At 57.0% G+C, this 17881-nt stretch overlaps 1 protein-coding gene across 1 annotated transcript in view; it reads right to left on the reverse strand.

The window, feature by feature from the left end:
- LOC146812918 (early activation antigen CD69-like) overlaps positions 1–12534 on the reverse strand; it is a 125013-nt gene extending 112479 nt beyond the window's left edge. Inside the window, exon 1 of the mRNA XM_085619976.1 lies at positions 12298–12534. Within this exon, the coding sequence (XP_085476102.1) occupies positions 12298–12412 (115 nt within the window). The 5' untranslated portion in view covers positions 12413–12534. The remainder of the gene's footprint in view (positions 1–12297) is intronic.
- Positions 12535–17881: the final 5347 nt, after the last annotated feature.

Raw genomic sequence — 17881 nt, forward strand, 5'->3', positions numbered from 1 at the left:
AAGTGCGCTGTGTGCGCGTTGTACTAAACAACTCACATGAATGGATCGGTTTGGCAGCTTGAAACCTATACAGCGTTTGTCAATAGCCACCTTGGGCAGTGCTTGTGTATACCCATGGCGCGCTGTAATGAGCACCGGCACAGATCTGAAAGCGCGCTGTGTGTGCGTTGTACCAAAACACTCACATGAATGGATGTGTTTGGCAGCATGAAACCTATACAGCGTTTGTTAATAGCCACCTTGGGCAGTGCCTGTGTATACCCATGGCGCGCTGTAATGAGCACCGGCACAGAACTGAAAGGGCGCTGTGTGCGCGTTGTACTAAAACACTCACATGAATGGATGTGTGTGGCAGCGTGAAACCTATACAGCGTTTGTTAATAGCCACCTTGGGCAGTGCCTGTGTATACCCATGGCGCGCTGTAATGAGCACCGGCACAGAACTGAAAGTGCGCTGTGTGCGCGTTGTACTAAAACACTCACATGAATGGATCGGTTTGGCAGCGTGAAACCTATACAGCGTTTGTCAATAGCCACCTTGGGCAGTGCTTGTGTATACCCATGGCGCGCTGTAATGAGCACCGGCACAGATCTGAAAGCGCGCTGTGTGCGCGTTGTACTAAAACACTCACATGAATGGATGTGTGTGGCAGCGTGAAACCTATACAGCGTTTGTTAATAGCCACCTTGGGCAGTGCCTGTGTATACCCATGGCGCGCTGTAATGAGCACCGGCACAGAACTGAAAGTGCGCTGTGTGCGCGTTGTACTAAAACACTCACATGAATGGATCGGTTTGGCAGCGTGAAACCTATACAGCGTTTGTCAATAGCCACCTTGGGCAGTGCCTGTGTATACCCATGGCGCGCTGTAATCAGCACCGGCACAGAACTGAAAGTGCGCTGTGTGCGCGTTGTACTAAACAACTCACATAAATTGATCGGTTTGGCAGCTTGAAACCTATTGTGAGACCGGCCTCGTGGCGTGGGCCCTCCCGACCAGCAAGTCACACTACAACCACGCCGAACCTCGTGGGCACGGCCTTCCAGCTTCCGTGGACCAACATCCCGAGGGCCCACCAGATCCCCAACACGCATGCCCGGCCGAGGGAGAACGAAACCCCCCCCCCAAACCAGACCGAGAGGCGCCGACCCTGTCACACCTCTGGTCTCTTCCCCGAGGGAGGTTTCGATCGGCCACCAGGCCCCCGGTGAGCGGGCGCCTCTCCTGCTGGGCGTCTGGAGTCCCTCCCGTACACACCTGAACAGATCAAGGGGCTGAGCGACAGGAAACCCCGACACACCGCCCCCCAGGCACCAGACCCCTCCCTGCGAGGACTCCGGACTTCAAAGAGGAGGGGGAGTATAACAAGGGGTGCTGAAGGGACGAGAGGCAGAGAAGACCTGGACTGACGAGAGCCTGCGGACTTGGTCGCGGCTCGATCGCTCCCCGAACAGAAGAACGCTACCCGAACTCCGAACCACCTGAGCCCTGCGCACACTGTCACGGCTCCCCGAACTCCGAACCATCTGAGCCCTGCTGACGCTGTCGCGGCTCCCTGAACTCTGAACCATCTGAGCCCTGCTGACGCTGTCGCGGCTCCCCGAACTCTGAACCATCTGAGCCCTGCGGACGCTGTCGCGGCTCCCCGAACTCTGAACCATCTGAGCCCTGCTGACGCTGTCGCGGCTCCCCGAACTCTGAACCATCTGAGCCCTGCTGACGCCGTCGCGGCTCCCTGAACTAAGACCCTCCGGTGCCTGCTGAGTGACTCGCGGCCCGTTCCTCCAAGAGAGTCGTCAGAGATCGCCGAGAGAAGCAACATCCCCTCAGCTCGAGGATTGAGAGCTGGGCGCCGGATACCTCGCAGAGACACTGATTGAAAGACTGTCCCGCTACCCCATTTCCCTCCATCACAAGATCGCTGCCGCTTGTGGCATTAATTCTGCACCTGCCTGCCGGATCATAAAGATCCCTGATAACCACCGATAAAAGCTTATTATCTTACAACGATTTACTGTGAGGTGTCCCTCTATCCGAAGAAGAGAGTAAGCGTAGCGTGTGCGATCCTAGGTGCGAGACCCTTCCAGGAAGGGCCTCCCTGCTCTTGCTCGGCCTAACTCTGAGAAAGGTGGGCCTCAGGGTGGTCAGGAACACATTCCGCAGCCTCCCCGGGGAACGCCTTCCAACATTTGGTGGCAGGCGACGGGATCCGAGCCAACACCTAGAGATCGTGCAGTAGACGACGTACGCACTACCAAGAAGAATGGAAGGAGAAACTTCCCTAGGTGCCGCAGGCACCAACCCGAGCACGGCATTCCAAAAAGACCAGTTAGAATCTTATACACACCGAGAACTGAAACAATTTTGCAAAGACTTTGGAATCGCTACCACCGGACTAAGCACGAAAGAGGACTTCCAGGGGGCATTAAAAACCTGGGTCGAGGCAGAAACTCCCCGGACACAAACAGAAGGAGAACCTCCCAACGAACCACGAAGCAACCCGGGGAGGAACGGCGCCCCCGAGAGGGGCCTATCCCCAGAGGAACTAGCGGACCGGGAAAGAGATCGCAACCACGAACTACAACTAGCAAAATTAAAAATCGAAGGAGAGCTAAAGCTGGCTGAGAAAAAACGGGCGGTGGAACAGTTACGCCTACAAGGAGAACTAGAGGAAAAGAAACGACAGAGAGAACACGACGAGAAAAAACTCCAACTAGAGCACGAACGTAGCCTAAAAGAAATCGAGCTCAAGGCTAAGAAGGCGGAGGCCCGACCCTCGGAAACCCAACCCATCTCCTCCACCGTGGAATCAAAGGTCCACATCCCCAAAGATGTGGTGAAAGAATACTATAAGAACGACGATATTCAGCAATGGTTCACGGCCTACGAAGTCGCCATGACCTCCCACCGAGTCCCGCAGAAGGACTGGGGGGCTGGGCTGTGGGGCCGGTTCCTGAGCGAGGGGAGAGATACCCTGCTGGACCTGCCCTCCACCGTGATGAACTCCTACAGTCACATGAAAGAGGCTCTAGTAGCCAGATATGGGCTCACCCCTGAAATGTACCGGCATCGGTTTAGAGACTGCAAAAAGATACCCGGTACCACCTGGGTGGAGTACGTGAACTTCTACAGCCGGGCCTTGGACGGATGGATCAAGGGCAGCAAGGTCTCCACCTTCGAGGAGCTGTTTGACCTAATCGCATGGGAACACTTGTCCGCGAATTGCTTCGTAGAGCTGCGCCAGCACCTCCTGGACAGCAAACTCACAGACCCTCGAAAACTGGCCGTCGAGGCTGACCGATGGGTGAACACCCGGGCCTCCCGGGGCCCCGTGGGGGACTACGGTCGCCACAGTCAGGGACCCCCCCGCCAGAGGGGCGGAGGGAATCAAGGCCGGCAAAGGGAGCTTCCGGGGGGATCCCCGCTCAGCCCTCCCAGAGGACAATCTCCGCCCTTTCCAGCTCCACCTCCGGCCAGCACCGGGCCACTAGGGAGGCCGGGGCCCCGAGTGAGGATCACCTGCTTCCGCTGCCAACAGACCGGACACTATGCCAGCGACCCCCAGTGTCCTCTGTACCAGCGGTCCACCACAACAACCCCGCCGACTCGACAGATGGTCTCCGTAGCCCTGGGGGAAGAGATAGAAGACTCCGAAGAATGGGAACCAGCCGCCATGGCCTTGGTCTCCCTAGGGGATCGAGAGATGGTCCCCGGAACGTCCCTGCCCGCCAACACGAAGAAGTACCGACAGCAGGTGACGGTCAACCGTCACCGCATAGAGGGCCTCCGGGACACGGGGGAGAGTGTCACGGCGGTTCATTGTCACCTGATCTCCGAGGATCAGATCCTGCCTGGCGCCTTTTGCCCCGTCATCTCCTCAGACAATTCCGAGAGCCTCTGTCGGATGGCCCCAGTCCCCTTCGAATGGGGGGGGGGGGGGAGTCACCGGCAAGTTAAAGGTGGCGGTCCGAACCTCCCAGCCCGTGGACTGCCTCCTGGGCAACGACCTTGAGAACTCCCCGTGGGGACAAGTGGAACGAAGAGCCCACCTCGAGATGATGGGCCTCCCCGAGTGGGTATGCGCCACCACGCGCTTAATGACTCTCCGGGCGCCTCCCTCCGAGGGTGAAGAGCCCATGCCACTAGACACCGCCACCACCCCCGAGATCCAGAATACACCACCAGAGGCAAACGACCCCCTTCTGAACGAGCCGACCGCTCCCGACGAAGGGTCAGTGCCTTCCGACCCCGAAACCCTGACCCACCTCGAGGACCTGCCAGAACTGGCCCAGTGGCCTTGCGAAGGGGGCCCCTCCCATGAAGAATTCTGCCAAGAACAATCCACCTGCCCGTCCCTCATCGGACCCCGACAACAGGCCGAGGCCCAAGCAGCAGGCGACCAGACTGGCACCCACTGGGTATACTGGGAGGACGGCCTCCTGTACAGCAAACAGAAGTTGGCTGAGTTGGGATCGGCCCGGGTACTAGTGGAACCCCTACGCCGGAGGTGGGACGTCCTCCTCCCATGTCTCCTGTTCGCCTACCGGGAGGTTCCCCAAAAATCCCTGGGATTCAGCCCATTCGAACTATTATATGGACACCCCGTCCGAGGACCCCTGAGCCTGGTCAAGGAGGGGTGGGAAACAACCCCCCGGGGGACCCCTCCGGACGTGTTCCGATACATCTTAGCGCTCCGCAACCAGACCCGAAAATTCAGGGAACTCACAGAAGCAAACCTCGAGGCCAGTCAAGAAGAAATGAAGCGCTGGTATGACCAGAATGCTACGCTGGTCGAGTTTCAGCCGGGCCAACAAGTCTGGGTCATGGCCCCGGTGAGACCCTGCGCTCTCCAAGATAAATGGACTGGGCCCTTCAAGGTGATCGAGCGGAAGAGCCAAGTCACATATCTCATCGATGTGCAGTCCCCGCGGAACCCCCTCCGGGTTCTCCACGTGAACCGCCTCAAGCCCCACTTTGTACGGACCGAATTGAGTCTACTCCTGGCCACCGATGATGGGGCCGAAGAAGACACCGAGCCCCTTCCAGACCCCCTGGGGGTGAAGGAAACCAATGGATCCGTGGAGGGAGTGAGACTGTCGACCGCCCTCACAGCCCAACAGACCGACGACTGCCGCCAGCTACTAGGGCAGTTCGCGGATCTCTTCTCCCTGACCCCCGGGGTCACCAGCTGGTGTGTCCACGACGTGGACACCGGAGACAGCCCGCCAGTGAGACATCAGGCCTACAGGGTCCCTGATCGGGTCCGGACCTGCATCCAGACCGAGGTGGCAAAGATGTTAGACCTCGGGGTGATTGAACCCTCCGACAGCCCCTGGGCCAGCCCGGTAGTCCTGGTTCCGAAAGCGACTACCCCGGGTGTTGCCCCCGAGCTGAGATTTTGCGTGGACTACCGAGGCCTCAATGCGGTCACCCGAGCAGACACTCACCCTATCCCCCGTGCCGACAAACTCATTGACCGCCTTGGGGCCGCCTGCTACCTCAGCACCTTCGACCTGACCAGTGGGTACTGGCAGATTGCCCTCACCGAGGGAGCCAAGGAGCGCTCCGCCTTCTCCACCCCGGATGGGCACTACCGCTTTAGGGCGATGCCGTTCGGAATGAAAAATGCCCCGGCCACCTTCCAGCGGCTGGTGAACAGGGTCCTGTCCGGACTAGAGGGGTTCAGCGCAGCATACCTCGATGACATAGCGGTCTTCAGCTCCCAATGGACCGAGCACCTCCAGCACCTCCGTCAAGTCCTGCTGGCTCTGCGCCGAGCCGGCCTCGCCGTCAAAGCTAGCAAATGTCAAATTGGGCACGGCTCCGTAACCTATCTGGGGCACCAGCTGGGGAGTGGGCAGGTCGCCCCCCTCCAGCCGAAGATCGACGCCATCTTGTCCTGGGAACCCCCTGCAACCCAAACGGAAGTCCGAGCCTTCCTGGGCCTCACCGGCTACTACCGAAGGTTTATTAAAAACTATGGCAGCATCGCAGGCCCTCTCACAGAACTAACCTCCAAAAAACACCCCAAGAAAATACACTGGACTCCCTCCTGCCAGAAGGCGTTCGACACCCTAAAGGCCGCAATGTGCGCGGCTCCAGTGCTCAAAGCACCCGACTACGCCCAGGAGGTTGTGGTCCAGACGGACGCCTCGGAACACGGCATCGGGGCAGTCCTCTCACAGTACGACGACAAAGGCATAGATCAGCCCATAGCCTTCATCAGCCGAAGGTTACTGCCCCGGGAACAGCGGTGGAGCACAATTGAACGAGAGACGTTCGCAGTAGTCTGGGCCCTCAAAAAGCTACGGTCCTACCTGTTCGGAACACACTTCCGAGTGCAAACAGATCATCGACCCCTGCGGTGGTTGATGCAGATGCGAGGGGAAAACCCCAAGCTGCTACGCTGGTCCATCTCTCTCCAGGAGATGGATTTCCCTGTGGAACATCGCCCCGGGACTGACCACGCCAACGAGGACGGCCTGTCCCGATTCTTCCGCTTCAGCGAGGAGAACTCCCAAGTGGATGGGTAGTTCTCCCCGCCTTTCAGCTGGGGGGGGCACGTGTGAGACCGGCCTCGTGGCGTGGGCCCTCCCGACCAGCAAGTCACACTACAACCACGCCGAACCTCGTGGGCACGGCCTTCTGGCTTCCGTGGACCAACATCCCGAGGGCCGACCAGATCCCCAACACGCATGCCCGGCCGAGGGAGAACGAAACCCCCCCCCAAACCAGACCGAGAGGCGCCGACCCTGTCACACCTCTGGTCTCTTCCCCGAGGGAGGTTTCAATCGACCACCAGGCCCCCGGTGAGCGGGCGCCTCTCCTGCTGGGCGTCTGGAGTCCCTCCCGGACACACCTGAACAGATCAAGGGGCTGAGCGACAGGAAACCCCGACACACCGCCCCCCAGGCACCAGACCCCTCTCCGCGAGGACTCCGGACTTCAAAGAGGAGGGGGAGTATAACAAGGGGTGCTGAAGGGACGAGAGGCAGAGAAGACCTGGACTGACGAGAGCCTGCGGACTTGGTCGCGGCTCGATCACTCCCCGAACAGAAGAACGCTACCCGAACTCCGAACCACCTGAGCCCTGCGGACGCTGTCGCGGCTCCGCGAACTCTGAACCATCTGAGCCCTGCTGACGCTGTCGCGGCTCCCTGAACTCTGAACCATCTGAGCCCTGCTGACGCTGTCGCGGCTCCCTGAACTCTGAACCATCTGAGCCCTGCTGATGCTGTCGCGGCTCCCTGAACTCTGAACCATCTGAGCCCTGCTGACGCCGTCGCGGCTCCCTGAACTAAGACCCTCCGGTGCCTGCTGAGTGACTCGCGGCCCGTTCCTCCAAGAGAGTCGGCAGAGATCGCCGAGAGAAGCAACATCCCCTCAGCTCGAGGATTGAGAGCTGGGCGCCGGATACCTCGCAGAGACACTGATTGAAAGACTGTCCCGCTACCCCATTTCCCTCCATCACAAGATCGCTGCCGCTTGTGGCATTAATTCTGCACCTGCCTGCCGGATCATAAAGATCCCTGATAACCACCGATAAAAGCTTATTATCTTACAACGATTTACTGTGTGGTGTCCCTCTATCCGAAGAAGAGAGAAAGCGTAGCGTGTGCGATCCTAGGTGCGAGACCCTTCCAGGAAGAGCCTCCCTGCTCTTGCTCGGCCTAACTCTGGGAAAGGTGGGCCTCAGGGTGGTCAGGAACACATTCCGCAGCCTCCCCGGGGAACGCCTTCCAACACCTATACAGCGTTTGTCAATAGCCACCTTGGGCAGTGCTTGTGTATACCCATGGCGCGCTGTAATGAGCACCGGCACAGATCTGAAAGCGCGCTGTGTGCGCATTGTACTAAAACACTCACATGAATGAATCTGTTTGGCAGCGTGAAACCTATACAGCGTTTGTCAATAGCCACCTTGGGCAGTGCTTGTGTATACCCATGGCGCGATGTAATGAGCACCGGCACAGATCTGAAAGCGCGCTGTGTGCGCGTTGTACTAAAACACTCACATGAATGGATGTGTGTGGCAGCATGAAACCTATACAGCGTTTGTTAATAGCCACCTTGGGCAGTGCCTGTGTATACCCATGGCGCGCTGTAATGAGCACCGGCACAGAACTGAAAGTGCGCTGTGTGCGCGTTGTACTAAAACACTCACATGAATGGATCGGTTTGGCAGCGTGAAACCTATACAGCGTTTGTCAATAGCCACCTTGGGCAGTGCCTGTGTATACCCATGGCGCGCTGTAATCAGCACCGGCACAGAACTGAAAGTGCGCTGTGTACGCGTTGTACTCAAACACTCACATGAATGTATTGGTTTGGCAGCGGCTGAGGGGTGGGCTTGCTTAATGAGACAGTGTGAGGAGCCATAGCCAGAAATACGATGTTGGTGCCATTCCGATAATAAACGGAGCCCTTTAAAGTTTTAAACTTGTGCCTTTCCATTTTTTGGGAGGGTGGGGGAGGATGGGGGAGTTTGTGCTGAACATCCGAGTCCGACTTTGTATTCTCCACAGTTCACGGGGCCCACAGGCTAGAGTGCAATGGGCTGTAAGTCTGTAAGCAATAGAATGTGTACATTTCTGTGTTAGAACTGTGGCTACACGCAAAACTGTGCGCGTGCTCTGTATATCAATGTATTATTTTTTGGGTAGCGGCTTGAAACCCATTCAGTGTTTGCAGCTAGAGTGCAATGTGTTTGAAGTCTGTAAGCAATAGAATGTGTACATTTCTGTGGTAGAACTGTGACTACACGCAAAACTGAACAGTGTTTGTAGTGCGCCTCGAGGCGTGTGCACGCGGGGTGGGAGTTCTGCTCCGATTGAAAGTGCCACGCATGGCCCGGGGCCACCTGGCAGCCGTGACTCACTCCTTTGGGAAGCTTCTGGCACTGATGGAGCAGTACGTGCGAGTGAGAGCGGGAGGAGCTTGTGAAGTGGGAGAACGGAGAAAAAGTACGGAAGGTGAAAAGGAAGCAAGGAGAGGGAGAAAGGGGCAAAGAGGGGGCAAGGGAGGTACATGGGGAGCAAAGAGCGCGACCCCATGAGGAGAACAGGACACATGGAGAGGGCGAAAAGACTGGGTGGGGTTACAGGTTATAGAGAAAGACCTAAAGCGAGCGCTTACGGGAACACATAAGAATGCCATTAATCAAGCAGGATGGCTCTGTCTCCCTTCACGCCCAGGGAGGAGGGAGATGCGAGCAGAGCATCAAAGGGCTGGGTGAGAAGGGAGGGGGGAATGCAAGGGTCAAAGCGGCGAAAGTGAAAGTACTCCAGCAGAGCATCAAAGGGCTGGGTGAGAAGGGAGGGGGGAAATGCAATGAGCAGAGGAGCAGCTGTGCATGTGATCTCGTGCACTCAAGGTTTAGGCCAGCCAAAAGTGTGGGTAGCACTTTGAAATTCCCACATATAAAATGTCTCTTTCGAGCCTTTGGCTCGCGAGACCTAAAAACAGTTTTTGGGGCTCATGGCAACAACTGACAGTATATTTGGGGTACACTGAGCTTAGTAAGGGTTAAAGATTTTCAAATAAGAGAACATCTTAATTTAGGCAAACTTATCGAACACATAAAGCTCCATGCACTAAATAAGATGTTTTGACAATTTAAAAAGGAAAACATACTTTCTAGGTTCGACCAAAGTAAATGTGGAAGTTTGACCGGAAGTTAAACGGAGATTGAAAAGGGAGTGTTGTTTATGCATAACAAAGCATGGTGCATGCAGGTCAGTATAGAAGTGCACTGCGAGAGCCCTGTTACTACCTCAATACCTGCATAACAAAGCATGGGGCAGGTCAGTATGGAAGAGCATTACGAGAGCCCTGTGAATGTCTCAATACTTGGATAACATTGCATAGAGTCAAACAAGGAGGGGGGGTATTGTCAGGCAACTGAATGGGCTGCAGTTGCAAGGTGACTCTTGGCTTTGTCTGTATTCAGATGCAATACAATTTACAGCAAGTCGTATGAATTAACCATGCCATACGATAGACTCTTGCAACTTCAAAGCACCGACATGGCACAAACCAAGCAGCCGTTTGAACTGTAGGCGTAATGAACAGCAATGCGCGGGGCCTAAGACAGGGATCCTGACCTGGGAGCACGTCTTGCACGTGTTTTTGTTTCAATAGCTTATAGACAATGCATTCTAAACTGAATTGCCTTAAGAAACGTTTCCTCATTGAGCGCATGTCTTTTAATGTTTCACTGTGAGACTTCGGTTCTGACGTGGACAGACCTGGAATCGAACCCCGGTTTCAGAAGTTAAGATAGGCAACACCCCTCCCTATTCCCGCCTCCTACCCCCCCCCCCCCCCAAACCTTTCTGGCTCTCTCCCAAACAGCTCCCTGCTGAGGAATGGCCTCAGCAGAATGGTAACGAGGTGCCAAGAAAACATATAATCAAGGGGCACAATGACTTTTCGTTGTGTACATCAGAAAGTGGAAGCAAACATTGGCTAAGCCAATAGTCTCGCCTTTTGGCTGCCAATGTAGACCTTTAGACTTTCGAATGTTTGTCATCATTGGCAAAATGAGGGGGACAAAATGACCTTAGCCAACTGATACTGTGCAGCATCAGCGAATAAAATACGTGATGGCATGACGGCTACCCAGCATCACAAAAGAAAGCTGCACATCCTGCTAATGCCCACAAGGAGGTATATGACAACTAAAACTAACCTTGAAACAAGGGTAGCGTCGCGCGAATGGGGTGTGCGGTCCAGAATAATGTAATTGCATTTAATACCAGTGTCCCGCGAGTGGTGTGTGCGGCGGCCATCATTGCGGTGCTCATGCTGTGTTGAAGGGGGGGGGGGGGGTCTGCGTAAAAGGGAGACAAAGGAAACAAGTTTTCGGCCATCAGCTCGAGGGGGATACACAATGGTTGTAACGCCAGCACACTAGGAGAACCTGCGTAGGGGGAAAAGTGAAAGTGACGCCAGTACACGAGGAGAACCTGCATCGAAGGAGACAAAGGGCCCCCTCACTCACCCTCCCACCACTCCTCGCTCGCCTCCACCCTTGCTCCTCTGCCCCCCTCCTCCTCGCTCCTCTGCCCCCCCTCCTCCTCGCTCCTCTGCCCCCCCCGCTCCTCTGCCCCCCCGCTCCTCTGCCCCCCCCCCGCTCCTCTGCCCCCCCCCCGCTCCTCTAGCCCCCCCCGCTCCTCTGCCCCCCGCTCCTCTAGCCCCCCCCCGCTCCTCTGCCCCCCCCGCTCCTCTGCCCCCCCCCGCTCCTCTGCCCCCCCCGCTCCTCTAGCCCCCCCCTGCTCCTCTGCCCCCCCCCTCTCCTCTGCCCCCCCCCGCTCCTCTGGCCCCCCCCCGCTCCTCTGCCCCCCCGCTCCTCTTGCCCCCCCGGTCCTCTGCCCCCCCCCCGGTCCTCTGGCCCCCCCCCCCCGCTCCTCTGGCCCCCCCCTGCTCCTCTGCCCCCACCCCCGCTCCTCTGGCCCCCCCCGCTCCTCTGGCCCCCCCCGCTCCTCTGCCCCCCCCGCTCCTCTTGCCCCCCCGCTCCTCTGCCCCCCCCGCTCCTCTGGCCCCCCCCCCGCTCCTCTGGCCCCCCCCTGCTCCTCTGCCCCCACCCCCGCTCCTCTGGCCCCCCCCCGCTCCTCTGGCCCCCCCCCCGCTCCTCTGCCCCCCCCCCGCTCCTCTGGCCCCCCCCCGCTCCTCTGGCCCCCCCCGCTCCTCTGGCCCCCCCCCCGCTCCTCTGGCCCCCCCCGCTCCTCTGGCCCCCCCCCGCTCCTCTGGCCCCCCCCCTCCACCTCCTCCTCGCTCCACCTCCTCCTCCCCTTGCTTCCACCTCCTCCTCCCCTTGCTTCCACCTCCTCCTCCCCTTGCTTCCACCTCCTCCCCTCCTCTCCCCACTCTCCTCCGCCCATCCTCGCTCCTCCCCTACTCCCTCCACTCTCCTCCGCCCATCCTCGCTCCTCCCCTACTCGCTCCTCTGCCCTTCCTCCTCGCTTCTCCGCCCCTCCTCGCTTTTCCCCCTCCACCCCACCCTCCCTCACCCATCCATCCTCTTCCAGTTCTACCCCTCTTCCTCACTCTCCCTCCACTACTCTGCCCCCTCCTGCTCGCTGCCTCGCACCTTCTCTCCTTGCTTCCCCCCTCCACTACTTTCTCCTCTGCCTTTCCTCCTGGCAGTTCCTCTCCTTGCTTTCCCGCTCCTCCCCTCTCCATCCTCGCTCTTCCCCCCTCTCCTCCTTCTGTCCTTGCTTCCCTGCTCGCCCCCCTCCCCCTCACTTGCCCTAGAAGGGGGCAGTAAGCGGAGACCGGTGCAGTGAGGCCTTACCCCCGGCTCCTCCGCCGCTGTTCTCCGGGTCCCGCAGTGCGACCATCTCCTGGCCCGGGTCCGAGTGGATCCCGGGGTCTCCTACTAGTTCCGCCGCCGTCAGGTGGGCTCCCATGGCGAGAAGAGCCGCCCTGGCACGAGGCGCTCAGGAGAGGATACGGTGCAAGTATCGGGATAACTTATGTTCAGCTCACGGCTGCACCGCACGAACTTTTTCTCGCATCAGCAGCACTGATCCCGCCGGTGCTTCAATGCGTCATACACTCTTTTCTGACACAGGCAGGGGCAGATTCTGATTGGATCTCCACTGTAAACTTGTGATTGGTGCTGCAGCTATGGGCGGAGTTTGAGAGTTTTCCTTTAATGGGAGGTTGCGATTATGAATCCCGTGGTCCGCAGCCAAGGCGTCTGAACGTTGGACTGGGACCTGCAGCCAAGTGGCGGCCGCCTGCGGAGTCTCCCCTCGGGCTTGCAGCTGCCCGGACCGGTACGGGGTCTGGTGCCACGGGCACTCAGCAGCTGAACCGAGGGAAGTCCGTCTACCTGTGTGCTGTCCCACCAAAAGGGCTACAACTCACAGCGGCTCCCTGATTTTAGGGTAAAGGTTCCTAAATACTGTCAACAGGTGCACGGGGGGCTTCAGGGACCACCAGAGGGATTCATTAGAACGAAAGCGGCACAAGAACCAAAACAGAAAAGTCGATAAACGTGGTTTAAACAAAAAAATAATATTTTGGAGTAGCGCGTTTGGCCCAGACAGTGGACACTGGTAGTTTCGAAAGAGAATTCGGAGCAGGCACGCGACGCCCATACGGCTAAGAGGGGGTTGTGACTCCCCCCTGTAAAGTGGTCGGGCGCTAGGCCCGCATACTTTACATAAGGAGCACACAGACACTGGAATGAGTGTAGTTAACTGTCCACGAGCACGTGCGCTCGGACCCTTTTATTGTCAGGGTTACCCGACAGGTGACGCCTGTGATGGGTGGGTGTTCAGTGTGGGTTACAGCCTCTCAGAAACACTAGAATGTATCCAACCGGATACTACATCCCTCCCAACTTTGGATTAAAGGAAATATATGAAGTCCAACCTGTAAAGAAAACAAATACCCCAAAATATCACAAGTGGCATTATCTTCAGGCCGTGGGCCCGGCGGTGTTGGATTTCTTGGACCACTTTGTTCGTGACGTTCGGGTACGCCATGGCAAGATACTTGAGACCGACCTGGTCTATTAGTAACAACGTCTATGTACAAGGTCCTGCATCAGGATACTGGGAGCTGTGATGAGATCCACTCTCTGATGTTTCTTGTCGTGAGGTTACTGCCTGGAGGCGACGTGCTTGATGTTGTTCCTGTATCTTGATGGCCAAGCTATTTCCGACTTGCCTCTCTCACTTGGGCTCCTCTCTCACCGGAGCCTCCGGGTGGGCTTTCCTGCTGGGCGGCCATGGGACCGTGTGGACCATGCGGGCTCCGCGTGGGCCGCGCTAAGGCGTTGCTTCCGAACTGCCAACAGGACACTCAGCCTAGTCGCTCATGTGTCCGCCAAGGGTGATGTTTCCATCTCGGTGTCCTCGCCGTCAGGAATCTGGTTCCGTGTCTTCCTCTCAGGGTCGCAGAGCAACCAGTCTCCGGCTGTGGCCTCCGTGCCTCCTTCGCATGTCGAGGAGCTGCTGCCGAACCTCTCTCCCATTCGGACTCCCATTTCACTGGAATTCCGCCAAGGCCCCTTGCTCCTGGATTTCCACTCGACCGCGTGGGCTGTGCGGGCCTTAGTGTAGGCTGCGCATAGGGGTCGCTTCAGAACTCCCAACAGGGCCACGGCCTAGTCTTGCTTTATCCCAAGGGGGTGGATTTTTTAATGGCCGGCTGTGCTCTACTTCCGTATGCCATTACAAAAATGGGGTAACCCAAAAGTCAAGGACCTGGGTATAGTTATGATACAAGAAACAATGGTCCTAAACCTTAATTTTACAAAAAATGGACTGTAGGTCCTTACTCAGTGATATCATTCACTTAGTGTGAGCTAAATGAATTTAGGTAGTTCGCAGTATTGAATATATTGTTCAACATAAAACCAAGCATGCAACAAACCAAATTAAAAAATCACCAAACGTTTTATTCTCTTATAGTCTTTACTTTAGACAGTTATTATCATCAAGGTTGCTCCAAGGGGAACGTGCAAGTAGTAAGGGTGCTTGAGTATGAAAAAGTGAAAGAAAGAGAAAAGAATTCAGAAGGTTGTGACATACAAAACTCGCGGTTACTCGGTCACCAGCTAAGCGAGACACTTATGGATGCCGGATCATAGCGGTCACAGGTGAATACCCACTTCCATGAACAATGTATTCAATACTGCGAGCTACCTAAATTAATTTAGCTCACACTAAGTGAATGATATCACTGAGTAAGGACCTACAGTCCATTTTTTGTAAAATTAAGGTCTAGGACTACTTCCGTATGCTGCAGGCTGACAGGGGTGCACAGACGGTTCCTGGGTGGCTTGCCTTCTTGGACTCCGGTTGTCTGGAGTGTGTGGATTCACTCAGGTGTTGTGCTGCTCCTTGGTGGTGTTGATGACTTCACCATTATTCTTTGATTGGGCAGTAGGCGGCGGTCTGATGTCTCGGGGTGTTCTCATCTTGTGACGATGCGAGTACTCTGCCCGGTCACTTCGCCTCTTCTTCCCCTGCACGCCTGTGGTGGTTGTCTGCCCTGTGGCGCTGTGCCACTGTACCTTCCTCCTTTGCAGGGTGACATCCTGTCATCCTCTTCTCCTCAGCTGCTCTTCTTTCTCCGTGGCGTCTTGCCACTCACGCTCTGTCTTTCCTGTCCTTCCTTTGCGACGCAATCTGGTCTTCTCTCATTCTTGTTCGCCCTAACCAGGCTTCTGCATGTAGCGTGCACTCTACACGTTTCCCTCTGGTCTTGTCCAAGCACTAGGACACTGTCTTCCCTTCGCTCTGTGACTGGACCGGTCATCGCGACCTTCTTCCATTCGATTCCTTCTAACTTCCGGTTACTGTTGTTGAACTTCCCGTCCGTCTCTTTCTGGTCCTCTTCGCGAACCTCTCCTGGGGTCTTGTTCACGGACATCCCCTCAGTCGTTCACTTCACGGACTTCTCCATTCTTCTTGTCGGACCTCTTGTCAGGTCTCTTCTCTCTCTGGCGACCATCTGGCTGGTCGGCTTCTTTTCTCTGGCGACCATCTGGCTGGTCGGCTTCTTTTCTCTGGCGACCATCTGGCTGGTCGGCTTCTTTTCTCTGGCGACCATCTGGCTGGTCGACTTCTACCACCTTGCGACCATCTGGCTGGTCGGCTTCTACCACCTTGCGACCATCTGGCTGGTCGGCTTCTTCTCTCTTGCGACCATCGGGCTGGTCGGCTTCTCCCTTTCTCAGGTGTTCCTGCTTCTGGTGGTTCACGCAACCACCTCTTCTTCTCCGCAATCACGTTGCTGTAGCGCGCTTCTGATGGCGCTCTTCCGTTACCTCACTGGGTGCACTTGCTGCGCGTTCCTTTCCTTCCTTTGTTCCTGGAGCAGAGTCCGCTGTTCTTGTGCTTCTTCACACTTGCCTGGTGCAGAGTTCTTGAACCACCGTTCGTTTGTCTGGTGGTGCTCCTTCTTCCTACTGCTGCAGCGACAACCTGTGGCCAACAGGAACCGCTGCACTCTCTGGCACGCTCTGCCTCAGCTCGGTGCAGTGCTTCCGGTGGTCTCCGCAACCACTCCGTCGACTTGGTCACCTCTTTCGCACGCTAGTGACTGCGCCCTTCATTTCTTCTTGGGGTTCCACTCACTGTAAAGGTGCCACTGATCCTCCGTGTGCCCAGTTGCTTTGAACTGCTTCTGTGGTGTATTCCCTTGTCTGGGCACCCTCTGTGTGCACTATGCAATCTTGGTTGTGTTCCCAGTTCTGTTGGCATGTCTTCTTCATTGTCCTTTGTCTTTGGAGGCAACCACTTTCGAGCCGGGACGGCTCTCTCTCAGTCAACTCCTCTCTGGGGTCACAGTAGCCAAGAACAGTTTCTGTGCAACTCTGTGCTTCTTATTACAGACGTGTGCTTTCCCTTTATGCTATCCCTTTAGCTACCGGCAGTAGCATGAAACGGCCACTAGATGGCAGGGTAGCACATATTTCAAACCACCGTCAGCTTTGTGCTGGTTTCTCTTGGCGTTTTTTTTCTGCTCTGCTCTGAGGGCCTCACCAGCGGGACTCTACCACACGCCTGGCTGCTCCTCCTTCCCTTACTTCAGCTGCGCAGGCACTCCACACCCGGTATGTGTTTTATGTATTCATTACGCGCCCGGCCACCTTCCTGCATTTTAGCCCTTGTTGTGGAAGGCCGCCTGGGCTGCGGTTCGCACCACGTGTGCTTTCGGTATTGTGCAGCGTATTTCTGGGTGACGCTGGCCCCATACAGTCATTTGGGCACCCCTCTTCGCCGGCTTCCATAGGAGTGCAGGCCGCGCGCCGGACCTTCACTACGGTGCCGGACACCCGCTTGCTTCTGCTCTGGTCCGGGTACTATTGCCCCAGCGTGTTCTTCCCCAATGTACATTTAGATCGGCCGTGGGCCTCACGCTATCCTTTCCTTTTCACCCTACCGCAGCAGTCTGTCACCATTCATGTGCTGTGCGGGTAGGGGCTGGAGATGCTGCGTGGAAAGTGCGTAGCGTAGTTGCGGGGTACTACACTTCCAATGCGGTGGGCTTCAGCTGGTGCCTCGCTTCAGTTCATACTAGCACTCCAATCGGTCTCAGGCCCTGCGCCGTCTCGCTTCCTTGCCTCACCCCACCGCCGCAGGCTCACTCCTCATGACGTGCGGGGCGGGGGAGTTTCACGCTGCACCCGGGGCTGCTCGATTGGGCCGTTAGGCATGGGGCATGATCTGCTCTTCCTTGCAGGGGGGCAGAGGAGGGGGTGGAGGAGTGGGTAGCTACACCACTCTCCGTCTTCCTCGCAGCAGGCTCACTTCACTGCCCCTTATCCCACGGGCTCCCCTTCACTCGCTACTCACTTCATGCAGTCTGCAGTGGTGGCTGGCATCCTGGCAGTCCGGCCCGGCTCACACTGCAACTCCGCCGTCCCGGGCTTCTCTTCACGCCGGACAGCTCGGCAACAGGCACTGCAGAGGCGGGGTGGGCTCCCGCTCGGCTCTCTTCTCCCTACAGCACTTCCACGCAAGGGGCGGCTCAAAGCAGGCTCCTGAGGTGTGGGGTGGGCTCCCGGTCACCTCTCATTCGATATGCAGGCCCAGGGCTCTTCACACGCCCTGCGGGTGGCGCGCCTCCTCGCAGGGGAGGGGTTGCCTTTTCACATGGCAGCTCTCTCCCACTTTTTCGTCACCTGCTGGGCTGCTGCATGCATGGGCACAGCCCCCTCGTCACCATTGTAATGTGGTCGGGCGCTGGGCCCACATACTTTAAATAAGGAGCACACAGACACTGGAATGAGGGTAGTTAACTGGCCACGAGCACATGCGCTCGGATCTATTTATTGTCAGGGTCACCTGACAGGTGACGCCTGTGGTGGGTGGGTGTTCTGTGTGGGTTACAGCCTCTCAGAAACACTAGAATGT

This window comes from Triturus cristatus, chromosome 7, assembly GCF_964204655.1.
Source record: "Triturus cristatus chromosome 7, aTriCri1.1, whole genome shotgun sequence".
NCBI classification, from domain to species: Eukaryota; Metazoa; Chordata; class Amphibia; order Caudata; family Salamandridae; genus Triturus; species Triturus cristatus.